This window comes from Schistocerca nitens, chromosome 8, assembly GCF_023898315.1.
Source record: "Schistocerca nitens isolate TAMUIC-IGC-003100 chromosome 8, iqSchNite1.1, whole genome shotgun sequence".
NCBI lineage: Eukaryota > Metazoa > Arthropoda > Insecta > Orthoptera > Acrididae > Schistocerca > Schistocerca nitens.
In genome coordinates, this window is record NC_064621.1 from 442832491 (window position 1) to 442847443 (window position 14953).

The 14953-nt window shown below is 39.5% G+C and overlaps 1 protein-coding gene across 3 annotated transcripts in view; it reads left to right on the plus strand.

Annotated features, from left to right (window-relative positions):
• LOC126198446 (DENN domain-containing protein Crag) overlaps positions 1-13955 on the plus strand; it is a 345330-nt gene extending 331375 nt beyond the window's left edge. For all 3 annotated transcript variants that reach the window (XM_049934770.1, XM_049934769.1, XM_049934771.1), the window contains 4 exons: positions 1656-1750; positions 10444-10619; positions 10708-10887; positions 12911-13955. In XM_049934770.1, coding sequence (XP_049790727.1) covers positions 1656-1750; positions 10444-10619; positions 10708-10844 — 408 coding nt within the window. In that variant the 3' untranslated portion in view covers positions 10845-10887; positions 12911-13955. The remainder of the gene's footprint in view (positions 1-1655; positions 1751-10443; positions 10620-10707; positions 10888-12910) is intronic.
• The last annotated feature ends 998 nt before the right edge of the window (positions 13956-14953 follow it).

Sequence of the window (14953 nt, forward strand, 5' to 3'; positions counted from 1 at the left end):
ATGGCATTTTTTGTTCAGAATTACTAATACTATCACCCCTTCAAGGTATGTACCTTTTCTCACCCTTCATTTAGGGAGGCCTATTTTACCTGCCTATAGGACATGGTTTTGTTATAAAGTAAAGCCCAAATATTTCTGAAAATTAATAAGTAAACCAACTTCATTTCCTCAAGTAAATAGAACATATAGACCCTATGAGCAGATTGAAAGTTTTAGTAAAACACAAAATCACTTATACTGTTTTCTGTTAAAGGATAAAAATGTTTACATTCATACAAGAAATCATTGTTGCTGTCTAATGGGCAATTTATTGCTTCAAGAAAGGATGGCTAACTGCAGTTTGATGATTCACTGATTTTATACTAATAAAGCCACAGTGTTCTCAAACTGTCATGGATAAAATAGTTCTTAAATAGTTTTGAGTGCTTGTAAAGAATGTAACTGAAAGACTTTTTTAAAAATTTGTGTGCTTTTACGGGATGGTATGATGAAATCTGAGTTAAAAGAAAAACTGAATGCCTTGTCAGTATAATACATGTTGGCTAATGACACCACCACATTGGCAAATCAGGTTTTATTCACAACTGAGCTCTTTTATTCTGTATAAATGTTTTCTAGTGTGATGCTGTACTATACTCTGTAAGGTGAGAAATTGCCAGCATCTGGCAATGCTAGTGCCAGTATTCAACTGTGAATTACAAAGGGCTCCTGCAACACAGACTATGATAACACTGGTGTGTTACCATCAGTTTAAGTATGGCAAGATATACCCCCCCCTCCCCATCTGCCAAACTTGTACTTTGTTAAATTCTTTCATTGAACAGTATGTGATGGCAACATGATGTGTTTGATACTCATCAAGCAATTGCAGTAGGTACCTGCAGATCTTTTGCTTTTGGAAATGGAGGTTTGGGAGGTTGACATAATTTTCAAATTATCTTGTTGACGCAATACAGTAAATCTGGCCACATTTGGGTGTTGGAAAATTGCAAATAGTTTTTTGGTGTACTTTTTCTTTCTCAAATTGTGTGCTGAAGTAACCTAGTAGGACTTCTTTATTATACATCATACTAAAACTAAAGTACAGTATCTCCATAAACAATAAAATACACTTTTTTTAAAGAGAGTTTATATTGCTTGTGATTTATTTACTTTGGTGACTCATTTAATTTGTTGTGTCTAATATTTTATATCAGTATAGTTCATGTAAGTAATATTTATCAATAAAGCTTCATTTCATTAAACCTACTTACAAAATAATAAAATTAGCTAAACCAATGTAGAAAAAATTGCAGATGTGTAGTAGTTTTACAAGGTGCGCAAATTTGGCAGTTCTGCCAAAGGAACAGGATCAATTCGGCACAACTCTGGTTGGCATACGAAAGTAAACAATGTTGCATTATGTGATTCGTCACAGCGGACTCACAAAGCAGCTGCACTGAGCCAACATTGTCAGGGCTCCTCTTTGGTCCCTGAACTATAGGCCTGGATTGAATTTTTTCCTTTTTATTAATAACCAGCTTTTACTGTCTTTTACCCCCCCCCCCCACACACACACATATAGAACAGTGTATCTGAAACTGTTAAGACAAGGGAGGGAGTGAATAGTTTCTTATACTGTGTTTCAGCACTTATTGTTTCATTTCCATTTACAGGTTGGACAACCTATGTATGTGTTGTGGCAGCTAAATGAGGAACCAAGTTCTCTCGTAAGTGCTCTACTTACAGATCCTACCAGTGTGTCCAAAGGGTAAGTTGAATCATGTGTATTGAATATAACATATTTGTAAATAATTTAGCAATAAAGGAGACTACTCAATGAATAGCAGTAGTGTTGAGTCGTTGGCATGTGCACGAAAAGAACAAAACTTGGCTAGCTTTTGGTATAAATCCTTTGAAAAGCCAGATATCGCACGCGTATGTGCATGCGCTGTCTCTCACGAAAAGGAGCAGGAAGCATGAAGAAGGGTTGGGAACAGGTAGCTAGTGACTTGGAGGGAGGCAGCAGTTGTGCAGAATAGGAATGTGGGAGGAAGAGGTGGCAGGTGCTCAGGCTAGGGATGCAGTACATGGGCATTGGAACCAGCGAGGTGCAGTGCATGACAGCGACATGAAGGCATGGGTTGTGAAGGGGTGACAGGACAAAGGAAGGGGAAACTGCTGGGTGGGCGGTATGGGAACAGTGGGTCATCGATGACTGAGGCAGAAGGATTATAGGGGTGTAGGATGTGTTGGAAAGATAGCACCCATATATGTAGTTCAGAAAAGCTGGTGCTGGAGGGAAGGATGCAGGTGGCATGGGTTGTGAAGCAGTCATTGGTCTCTGACAATTTGTGCCCCGCAATGTGTTTTGCCACTGGTTGGTCAATTCTGTTTTTGACCCCAGTTTGGTGATGGTCATTCAGTCGGATGGACAGCCAGTTGATAACTATGTCCAAATAAAATACTGTGCATAAATTGCAGCAGAGCTGGTGTATGACGTAGCTGCTTTCACAAGTGGTCCTGCCTCTGATGGAACAGAATAAGCCTATGACAGGACTCAAGTAGGATGTGCTGGATGGGGGGGGGGGGGGGGGGGATCAGGCAGGTCTTGCACCTAGGTCTTCCACAGGGATATGCCTGGAGGTGGTGGGAGGATTGGGGAAGTGTGAAAGTGTGAGAATATGGCACAGAAATCTGTTCATTGACTAGGTTTGGGGCGGGGGGTAGTGCCTGTCTGGGAGACCATCAGCATACTGGGCAAGGGAATTCTCATCACTGCATATATGTTGACAATGGGTGGCCAAGCTGTATGGAACTGATTTTTAGGGTGCAAGTGGCGACAGCTGCCAAGGTGCAGGTGCTGCCGGCAGTTCATAGGCTTAAAGTGGACAGAGGTATGAATGGCACCATCAGGGAGGTGGTGGCCAAAGTCAGGAAGGTCACATGTTGAACAGAGGAAAACCCTGTGAAGTGGGTGGAAGAGGAGGAGGAATGAGAAGAGGGTTGTCTTCGCCCAGGTTCCAAATAATGAAGATATCAACAATGAACCTGAACTAGACAAGGTGTTTGGGGTTTTGGGAGGCTAGGAAGATATCCTCTACAAGGCCCATAAACAGGGTGGCACAGGAGAATGGTTTGTGTACCTTCTTTTCAAAGGGAAAATAGTTGTGTGTAAAGATATAGTTAGTAACAATATTACAAGAAGGAAAGTTGCTACTCACCATATAGCGGAGATGCTGAGTCGCAGATAGGCACAATTATAGCTTTCGGCCATTAAGGCCTTCGTCAACAGTACACACACACACACACACTTAAGCAAACGCAACTCAAACACACAACTGTGTGAGTGTGTGTGTGTGTGTGTGTGTGTGTGTGTGTGTATTGCTGACGAAGGCTATAATTGTCAGAGTCTTTTGTTGTGCCTATCTGTGACTCAGTGTCTCCGCTGTATGGTGAGTAGCAACTTTCCTTCTCATAATATTTCTACGTTCCATCCTGGTTTTTCCATTCTTTGTTGGTAAGGTGTATAAGAAATGATGTAGTGGTTGTGGAGATGGAAGGACATAGGGAGAGGCAGTATTCCATAGTGGTAAGGACATGGGCGTGAGAGATGTTGGTGTATAGGGAAATGTCATCAAGAGTGACAAGAAGGGATCCAGGTAATAACAGGGTGTGGGGATGGTCAAGAGCCAGTGAAGGAAGTGGGTTGTGTCTTTGATATGAGAGGCTAGCCTGTGGGCAGTTAGTTGGTTTTGGTTGACAGTGGTGGAGATTCTTTCAGCCAGAAAGCAATGACTAGCTGCATTTGGGGCATACAGTGTTGTTGAGTTTGTGGATTTTGAGAAGCATGCAGAAGGTGAATGGATTTTGGGAGGGGGGAGGGATTTGGTCTCGGAGGAGAGATTCTGGATCGACCTAAGGTACTTAGTAGAAATGACGTGAGCACCATGTAGTTCGTAGGTGATGGAGGCAGACAGTTGATAGAAGCCTGCTATCTAGTAATCACTGCAATTCATCACAGCAGTGGTACATCTTTTTTTACAGAGAAGTTGATTAAATCAGGACCTGTTTTGTGGTTGCAAATGGCTTTCCTTTCTTCTGTGGAGAGATTTGTGTTCTTTGAAGAGACCTGGAGAAGGATAGTGAGGCCAAGTTGGATGTAAGGAATTACTGGAAGGTGACCAGGGGGTTGGTTAGGTGGGAGGGAGAGAGGAGGAACACTGTCACTTCTGGAGGAAATACAGAATCTGTAACTACTTGTCCACTTCGCTGTTGATAGCATATCAGTGGTGGTTCTAGAAGTACAGGGGAAAGAAGGACCAGGAGAACTCAGGATGTTACATCCACCACACTAATCAACAAGTTTGAGGTGCTGTCTTCTGCTGAATCTGAGCCAGTAAGACTCACTTTACCTGTTGAAAAACATGCTGCATCCCATGCCAAGGGGACTCAAACACAAAAAGGTGGGAGTCCATTATCTTTGGCAGTTGAAATGTACAGCTAATAATGGCACCCTTTAGGGAAATGACAGTAAGGGATGAGAAAGAACACTGTGCACTCAGTGTGTATGCCTGGGGGCCTCATTCAGCATTGTTGAAGAGGCTATTCTGGCAGCCATTGAAGGGACGAGGCACAACCAAGCGCAGATTGTGGTACATGCTGACAAATGATGCTTGTCATCTGGCTCCAAGGTCATACTTGGATCATTACAGCAACTGGCAGAGAAGGTTGAGAATACCATCCTTGCTCACAGACGTTCACAATCGGCAGCCTTTTTGCCCAGAACAGATCTGGTCCTGAGTCGAGTGGCAAGACTGAACCAGAGACTTCAAAGGTTCTGTAACTTCCTAGACATGTGCCATCTGGCTGAGAACAGTAGGGTCCTCCTTATTGGGTCAGGTGTGTTGGGTGCACACAAGGGTTTCTTAGATTGGGCAACTCTCCATCCTATCCAGATAATGATATCTGTAGGAGACCAGGAACTATCATTGTAAGATCCAAAGAAATTCCTCCACTCTCACCCCCTGTATATGCGGGAGAATTAAATCATAGTGAGTAAATGTTCAAGCAGTAACAACGTGCTCCTAAAAAGTAATGAAGCTCACATACTAAATTATAATTGAATCCTACCAACCACCTGACTCACTTCTGGTGTAACGAAAAATTTTACAGGAAACCTCATTTCACTGGTATGGAAGTTCCTCAATCACACTGTAATCATCAGAGAAAACTTAACCATCCAACAATCAATTTCAGTAATTAAAGTGTGTTTTTCTTAGTGCTGGGTGTGATAATTTCCTGTGTAACATTAATAAATGCCTTCTGTGAAAACTACCTAGAACAGTTCAGAAACCCTCTCATGATGGAAATAGATTAGATGTAATAGCAACAAATAGACTTGATCTCTTTGAGGATGTCCGCTCCAAAACTAATATTAGTGAACATGTGGCAGTTGCAGCAACAGTGGTTACCAAAGTACAAAGGGCAATGAAGCAAGTAGAAAGAAGGAAAAGAAATGAAGGAGGAGTAGTGTCATATCTCAATGAGGAAATTGTAACTTTTAGCTCAGGACTCAAGTTTAGAAGGATAGTTGACCACGCACTGGATAAATATGTACACAGTAAAACAGTTCATGATGGTAGCGACCCTCTGTAGTACACAGTCGCTGTAAAGAAATTTCTAGAGAAACAGATACTACTGCATAATACATATGAAAAAAGCATAGTACGATAAATAGGTTGGTGCTAAATGAAATGCATTTAGCTGTCAAGAGAGCAATGTGTGAAGCCTTCAATGGTTTCTGTAGTAGAATAATGTCAAAAACTCTTTCACAAAACCTAAAGAAATTCTGGTCATATGTAAAAGTTGTTAATGGCATCAAACTTCGGCTCCAAACACTCTTGGTTGTGACAGAGACTGAAATTTAGGGTAGCAAAGCGAAAGCAGAAATACACTACTGGCCATTAAAATTGCTACACCATGAAGATGACGTGCTACAGATACGAAATTTAACCGACAGGAAGAAGATGCTGTGATATGCAAATTATTGGCTTTTCCAGAGAATTCACACAAGGTTGGCGCTGGTGGCGACACCTACAATGTGCTGACATGAGGAAAGTTTCCAACCGATTTATCATACACAAACAGTAGTTGAAAGGCGTTGCCTGGTGAAACATTGTTGTGATGCCTCGTGTAAGGAGGAGAAATGCATACCATCATGTTTCCGACTTTGATAAAGGTCACATTGTAGCCTATCGCAATTGCAGTTTATCATATCGCGACATTGCTGCTCGCGTTGGTCGAGGTTCAATGACTGTTAGCAGAACATGGAATTGGTGGGTTCAGGAGGGTAATACGGAACGCCGTGCTGGATCCCAACGGCCTCGTATCACTAGCAGTCGAGATGACAGGAATCTTATCTGAATGGCTGTAATGGATCGTGCAGCCACGTCTCGATCCCTGAGTCAACCCGTGGGGACGTTTGCAAGACAACAACCATCTGCACGAACGGTTCGACGACGTTTGCAGCAGCACGGACTATCAGCTCGGAGATCATGCCTGCGGTTACCCTTGATGCTGCATCAGAGAGAGGAGCGCCTGCGATGGTGTACTCAACGACGAACCTGGGTGCACGAATGGCAAAACGTCATTTTTTTGGATGAATCCAGATTCTGTTTACAGCATCATGATGGTCGCATCCGTGTTTGGCGATAATGCGGTGAACGCACATTGGAAGCATGTATTCATCATCGCCATACTGGCGTGTCACCCGGCGTGATGGTATGGGGTGCCATTGGTTACACGTCTCGGTCACCTCTTGTTCACATCGATGGCACTTTGAACAGTGGACGTTACATTTCAGATGTGTTATGAACCGTGGCTTTACCCTTCATTCGATCCCTGCGAAACCCTACATTTCAGCAGGATCATGCACGACCGCATGTTGCAGGTCCTGTACAGGTCTTTCTGGATAAAGAAAATATCCGACTGCTGCCCTGGCCAGCACGTTCTCCAGATCTCTCACCAATTAAAAACGTCTGGTCAATGGTGGCCGAGCAACTGGCTCGTCACAATACGCCAGTCACTACTCTTGATGAACTGTGGTATCGTGTTGAAGCTGCATGGGCAGTTCTACCTGTACATGCCATCCAAGCTCTGTTTGACTCAATGCCCAGGCGTATCAAGGCCGTTATTACGGTCATTGGTGGTTGTTCTGGGTACTGATTTCTCAGGATCTATGCACCTAAATTGTGTAAAACGTAATCACATGTCACTTCTAGTATAATATATTTGTCCAATGAATACCCGTGTATCATCTTCATTTCTTCTTGGTGTAGCAATTTTAATGGCCAGTAGTGTACTTAACTACATTTTCAAATTTTCCGTCCCAAAGGAAAATGCAGGAATATTGTTGCAATTTAATTCTTGTGCCACTGCGTAGGTGAATGACATAGTTATTAGTGTAAGTGGCATTGGAATACTGAATTTGCTGCTGAGTTAGCCTCTCCTGTAACAATAATCTGCTGTAGATCCCTTGAACAAAAACCATGCCCAGTAGCTGGAAGAAAGCACAGGTCACACCTGTCCACAAAAAGAGTAGCAGAAGTGACCCACAAACTACATGCCTAACATCCATTTGTTGTAGGATCTGAGAACATATTCTGGGCTCCAACATAATGCAGTATCTTGAATAGAGAAACAGGGTGTATTCTGAAAACACTGATTTTGTGCAATCTAACTTGCACGTTTCTCACATGACATACTGAAAGCTGTGGATCAAGGCAGTCAGGTAGATGCAGTCTTTCTTGATTTCTGAAAAGCATTTGACTAAGTACCACATTTACACTTAATATCAAAAGTACAATCGTGTGGGATATCAAGCAAAAATTGTGACTGGATTGAGAGTTTTTTGATAGGGAGGGTGCAGCTTGTTATCTTGGATGGAGAATCATCAATAGAGATAAAAGTAATTTCGAGTGCATGCCAGGAAGGATGTTGGGATCCTTGCTGTTCATGTGGTATATTAATGACCTTGCAGACTATTTTAATAGCAACCTCAGACTTTTCACAGATTATGCAGTTGTCTATAATGAAGCATTGTCTGAGAGAAGCTGCACAAATATTAAGCCAGATCTTGATAATATTTCAAAGTGTTGCAAAGATTGGCAATTTGCTTTAAATGTTCAGAAGTGTAAATTTTTGTGCACTCATAAAAACAAAAAAATGAAGTATGCTGTGGCTATAATATCAGTCAGTTACAATTGGAATCAGTCAGTTGATATAAATATCTGGGTGTAATAGTTTATAGGAATATGAGGGGAACAATCTTATACACTTAGTCATAATTAAAGCAGGTGGCAGGCTGCAGTTCATTGGTAGAGTACTAGGAAAATACAATCGATCTACAAAACAAACTGCATACAAAATACTCATGGGACACATCATAAAGAATACTGCTTAAATGTGTGGAATGAGTCCCTAATGGGACTACCATAGGGTGACCAGATGGAAAACTATATGGAATATGGACACATTCAGTTGAAAGGAACCATGTTTGCATACATGTTAATCAATATAGGCAAACTGTTGAAAACCTAAATCAGCATACTGGATGGGATTTTGAACCCTGTTACACCCAAAACCACCCTTAACCATTGTGTCACCTTGATCAGTATGAGATAGTTAAATATTCCAATTATTATGGCATGATTAGGGGTCATTCATGCTCTCAAATTTTCATTAACTGCAGCAGATATGTCTGGGGTCTAGCAGAAGGATTAATTTAAAACCTTTTGCCTGTCCTCGGTAGTTAGTCTTGTCCAAAATGTTCTACATATCAATTCATTTTTTCTGTAGCAATATTATGACAAGGAAAGTTGCTACTCACCATATAGTGGAGATGCTGAGCCACAGATAGGCACAACAAAAAGACTCTCACAATTATAGCTTTTGGCCATTAAGGCCTTCATCAACAACAGACACACATGCACACACACACACTCACGCAAACGCAACTCACACACATAACTGCAGTCTCGGGCAACTGAAACCACACTGTGAGCAGCAACACCAGTGCATGATGGGAGTGGCAACTGGGTGGGGGTAAGGAGGAGGCTGGGGTGGGAAGGGGGAAGGGTAGTGCAGTGTGTTGGCAGACAGTGAAGTCCTGCAGGTTAGATGGAGAGCAGGGGAGGGGAAGTAGCAGAAAAGGAGAGAAATAAAGAGAGACTGAAATGTAATGGTGGTGGTGGTGGTGGTGGTGGTGGTGGTGATGGAATGATGGCTGTGTAGTGCTCCTGGATGGGTGAGGACAATGACTAAAAATGGTTGAGGCCAGAAGGATTACGGGAACATAGGATGTACTGCAGGAAAAGTTCCCACCTGCACTGTTCAGAAAAGCTGGCGTTGGTGGGAAGGATCCATATGGCACAGGCCATGAAGCAGTCATTGAAATGAAGGATGTCGTGTTTGGCAGTGCGTTTAGCAACAGGATGGTCCACTTGTTTCTTGGCCACAGTTTGACAGTGGCCATTCATGTAGACAGACAGGTTGTTGGTTTTCATGCCCACGTAGAATGCAGCACAGTGGTTGCAGCTTAGATTGTAGACCACATGACTGGTTTCACAGGTAGCCCTGCCTATGATGGGATAGGTGGTGATAGTGACCGGACTGTAGTAGGTGGTGGTGAAAATCCCTGTTAGTAATGTGGACATAAAAATGCCTCCATTCCTACACAAAAACATGTTATTCTTTGCAGCTTTTGTGTACTGTTACAAATATTGAACAAATAGTAGTTGATAAATAGCAGGTGTTTGGTGTAAATGAGGAATACCAGCATCCCAAATTAATATACGGTTGCATCTCTTCAGTGACTGAAGAACTAAGAAAAATATCTATATTGTGTGTGACTGTATTTTTTTCCTGTCTTTGACATTAACTTCCTAAAATTATCGTTTGAGAGGAAGTTTTTTTTATTTTTAGCAAGTTTACATATGAAATTCTATTGCTCACACTTTAAATGACTACTGAGAGTAAAAAAGAGAGTTAGACTCATCAATACAAAAAAATTGTATTGATGAGTCTAACTCTCTTTTTTACTCTCAGTAGTCATTTATAGTGTGAGCAATAGATTTCAGTGTATTACGAGTCCACAGCAGCTATTTATTTATCTTATTGTTAATGGAGTACACATTAAATAGCATTCTACTCTTTACTAGATGCCACTCATCCTATTTGTCATACTGTTAACTATTTTCCACACTTCCTTCTGTAAGGTTGTCTCACAGCAGTGAACTCTTGGTCTTAAAAGCTTGAGAGTCAAAATATTCTTTGTAATTGTAGGTATATATTTAGAAGTCTTATGTCACAAGGCAATACCATCTGTTTGATTTTCTTTCTTTATATTTTTATATTGTCCTAGTTTATATTACAGCTAACTCTGTTTTTTCTTATTGTTTTCAGAGTAATGGACCACGTTCTATTGGGAGTTCGATGCAGTGACCTCTTGGAGCCACTCAAAAAACTAGCAATCGAAAGACACAAGCTGAAAGGTCGAGGTGTCATTAGAGGCCATTCTTTATACAGAGAAATGTTATTTTTGGCCTTCACTGCCATGGGCAGGGACAATATTGACCAAAGTAAGCTATCAAGCAGTAGAGGTGATTATCATTTCTTTTATATGTATGGCAGAAATAAAGAGGTTTTTTTTTTTTTTCCTTTGTACAGGTGCATTTGATAAGGAATATGTGACAGCATATGATCGTTTGTCCGAGAGGGAACTTAAATTATACAGTAAATGTGATCAGCCTCTTACACCAGCATCACTCTTCTGCAGGCTTTACTTCAAAGAATTGGAGTTATGACCTAGATAGTAACTAAATGTGAAGCACTTAAAAGCAAATCACTGTAAGTATTTTCTTTCTTCTTTTAAGTTAACATTTGATACAAAGCTCCACCTCTTACTGGTGTAACATTGGTTTCAGGTGTTAATTCCCTTAAAAAGTTCATATTCATTATTTGTAGTGGCTAAGGATTTTCTGTGATGTGACGTTTTCCCTGTTTTAAAACTGTTTCTTCATTACGTCATACCTTTCTCAGGCTTTGTTGCAGTCTGAAACCTTGTCCCCTGAGTGCATTACACATCTTGTATTACTCTTTTTGGAAAAACTGTTTGCTGTGGATGAGTTATTCAGCATGAAGTGTCCTAATGACTCCTTCATAATACTCATTCCTAACTGACAGCACTAACAAATACATTGTGCTTGATATAGAACATTCCTTCAATGCATTATCATCTTAAAGCTACTTAACTTGACAAGCTACATTCAAAAATTTGCATTTTGTTAGTATCAGAAAGATGTCCACAGTTCATTAATTTTAAATGTTCATTTCAACCCTGTTGCTATTATTTCTGCTGACCCTCCTTCACCAGCTAGCTTTGCTGTTTCATAGTTGCTTGGTGTTGGATTCAGTCATCTTCCAACCCTGGAAGTTACAAGTCACTCAAAGTTATCTTTCCTTCTGTTTTGAACATTGTAATTTGAACTATTAATAGGATATTAATTAAAGTTACACGTATATATCTAAACATATGGTTTATTCCATCCTGGTGTTTTGTACTGTTAGATTTAATGTTGACCAAGCATGACTTGCAGTTAAAACTAATGTGATAAAATTTATATAATTTTATCTGCTTGCTGCACTGATAACACCCAAAATGAACAAAAGTGGAATAAAGGTAATATTAGTTGAACAAAATCAAACAATGGAAAGACCACGTTGTAATATCAACAATATTATGAAGAGGCTAGATTACTGCTCACCATAAAGACTGTTACAAATGAGCTTTCAGCCAATGCCTTCTTCACAAAAGATAAGAACATGCACACACACATTTGCTCAAGCAAGTACACATGGTCTTTATCTCTAATCATATTCTGGCATGACCTGCGCCCCCCCCCCCCTCTCTCTCTCTCTCTCTCTCTCTCTCTCTCTCTCTCTCTCTCTCTCTCTCTCTCTCTCTTGTATCTTGCTCCCCCCCCTCCCCCCCGCCTATTTTTTTTTCCTTTTTCCAACCTTTCCACAACCCCTTCAGGGAGATAAGTACTGGCCAGCTCTTACGTCTCCCGGTAATATAAATGTGTACTTCGTGTCATAAAAACACCTAAAAATATATTCATAAATTAATCTTCATTTTTGCCATGAGACCCCAAAGATGATCTACCTGGTCTCTGATCTTGTCACGTATGCCTGTATCAAAATAACAACCTACCAAACAGGAAATGAGTTTTGTCACACTGTCTCTTCTATTCACTGCTGTCACTTTAATTTGCTACTACAAGATTGAGTTACCACAGTCAGTTGTAAACAACTAATTGTTGATCAGTTTTCACTGTTTTTCTGCAGCATGCATTTTACACTACAGAATATCTGAAACTAGCTGTAATAGTTTACAGAAAAGCAAGGAGGCTATTATAATCACACCAAACTAATTCAATAATGTACAAGTAGCAGAGGACCATTTGAGTGAAACCAGTATGAAACCATACATCCATATAATGGTGAACTGAGAACATTGCCCCCTTCTATGCTCAACTGTCAATCACTTTGTTATTCTGATCCAGGCATATACGCAATAAATAATAGGCTCTGCAGTAGTTGCAAAATGCTGCATCTATTTACATCTTAACTTCTCCAGAACCACATACTGCAACATTAAGTAGTGAACTATATTCTGTATCATCAAATTAACATACTTATGCGCCTATCCATGTTTTGCTGTCAGTTTTTGTGAAAGCTTTTGTCCAATGCATAAAAATATTTAGGAAATGAAATATTCTGAATTTAGTCTTTAGTTTAAGATAGCACTGCACTACCTTGAGTTCATTGCCCGACAAGACTCCACATTGAAATCCACAATTCTTTTCAGGTCCATAACTTAATGTGATGTTACACCGCCACCATGAACAATTTTGGGTATAACCTGCTGAGGATTAATCATACTTTGCAGCATTTTTATATAGAATTGAGTACATATTTACAACGACATGTAAAAATTTTTTGAGAAGGAGCTATAAAAATTTGACTTGGGTTAACTCAAAATATTGATGTCCAAACTATTTTTCTGCTATGCTTTTGGCAAAGCAGTGCAGAGTTTTTAAAATATTTTAATCTTATAGGCTTGAGAATGTAAGAATGTGTGTTCTCTGGTGCACCAAATGCAGCAGATATTTTTATGCTTCTGCAAAAATATGCAGCTACTTGTTGAGTTTTTGGATTTTAAATGCAGTGGCCTCACTTTCCAGTATGGTATCTGCAGTCTCTCTGCAACACGAGAGAGAATTGCATTAATGTGGTACCTGCAACTGAATAAAGACTGTTTGATGTTATATTGTAGACAATATTAAATCCAGAAGAGCTAATAAAATGGAAAGTGTTTTTCTAAACCGCAAACATCACAAAAATATTTTTGTAAGCATAATGTACTTTGAATTATAATTACAAATGCCTCACTCACATTTCAGGAAGAATTTGAGTACGCTGTATATATTATAAATATTTATGCTCCTTTTTCTGTGATTCACTATTCAGAACAAAATGCATTCTATTTTACTGCTCAGAAAATTGTGCTTGTTAAATAATGTGATCCTAATTGAATCGTTGCTTGTTTTGAATGTATGATTGTTGTAAAATTTTTAAAAACAAAACAATGTATATAAACAGATGAATTTTAAGGCCTATTTGTTTCGTTGCAAATTGATAAATGGTGGTGGTATATATTGCTTCACCACACTGGTTGTGATTTCTGATTATGTTAATTGATTGTAGTGTTGACTTTCAGTATTTTGTTAAGTTGGAAACTCAAACATATTTATATGGAATGAACTATTGCTTGAATCCCGGTTTTGAACCATTATTTTCACATTTCACTTTGTTTTATAATTAACGTATTTATATCATCATGTACATGTACTGTCAAAATTCTTGATTTAAATTTTAATATATATTTTTGTATGTGAAAAAATAAAATGTAAAAAATTGTCAGTAAAATATGTATTTTACTTAGAAGTGATCAGAAAGATTATTTTGTTTCTCCTTAACTCCCTCCACAATTAAACTTTCAGTACAACAGATTGTACACACTCATGAAAAATCTAGACAGATTGAAACCATGTTTCAGAATGAATGCCAGGAACTTCCCTTACAGCTTGGGAACAAGACTGAAGCTGATCGGCAAACCAGGAGACATCTGAATAGCCCAACAAGTTTCTCCAGCCTCCACATTATTACTTCCAACAATTAACATTCCCCACCCACCCACCCTTTTTTTCGCTCTTGAGACCACCTCTAAGATGTTTTCTTAGAATGTGTTTCAAAATTCTCAACATCTTATATTAGTCTGACATATATGCAAACACCCTGTAATTGTGAGTATAAGAGCAAGAAATCAAATAATTAAAAAGTTAGGTTAATAGTATCACATTGATCTTTTTATAGGCCAGCTGGACATAATTTCAAAATGTTCTGATATGAAGAACTGCTTAACACTGTTACTGAAAACACGGTGCCCATTTCAGCATCTGAAACCTACTCCTTCCAAGTTTGAATTCAGTGTGCTCCTTCTGTCTTCATGTCAGAATAGTTACAGCACACTGGGCAATAACTATTAATGATAAATCACCTATCTTGTACTGGAGCTACATAGAGTTTTATGAAATTGATAATACAATTTGCTCCAGCCTGTTACATGAAATGCTATATTTTACAAATTTTGTGAATGAAGTATTCTCACTTACTCTAAAGATAAATCTTATAGTAAAATTAAATGTTGAAAATTAATCTTTTTCCACAAGTTGATTATGGACAGACATATGAAACAGAGGTGCATGTGTGATAACATATTATCAAGTGGAAAGTGAGGAAAGGTGAGAAGCAGGATGACACAAACATGGAATGATACTTATTTTGGTAT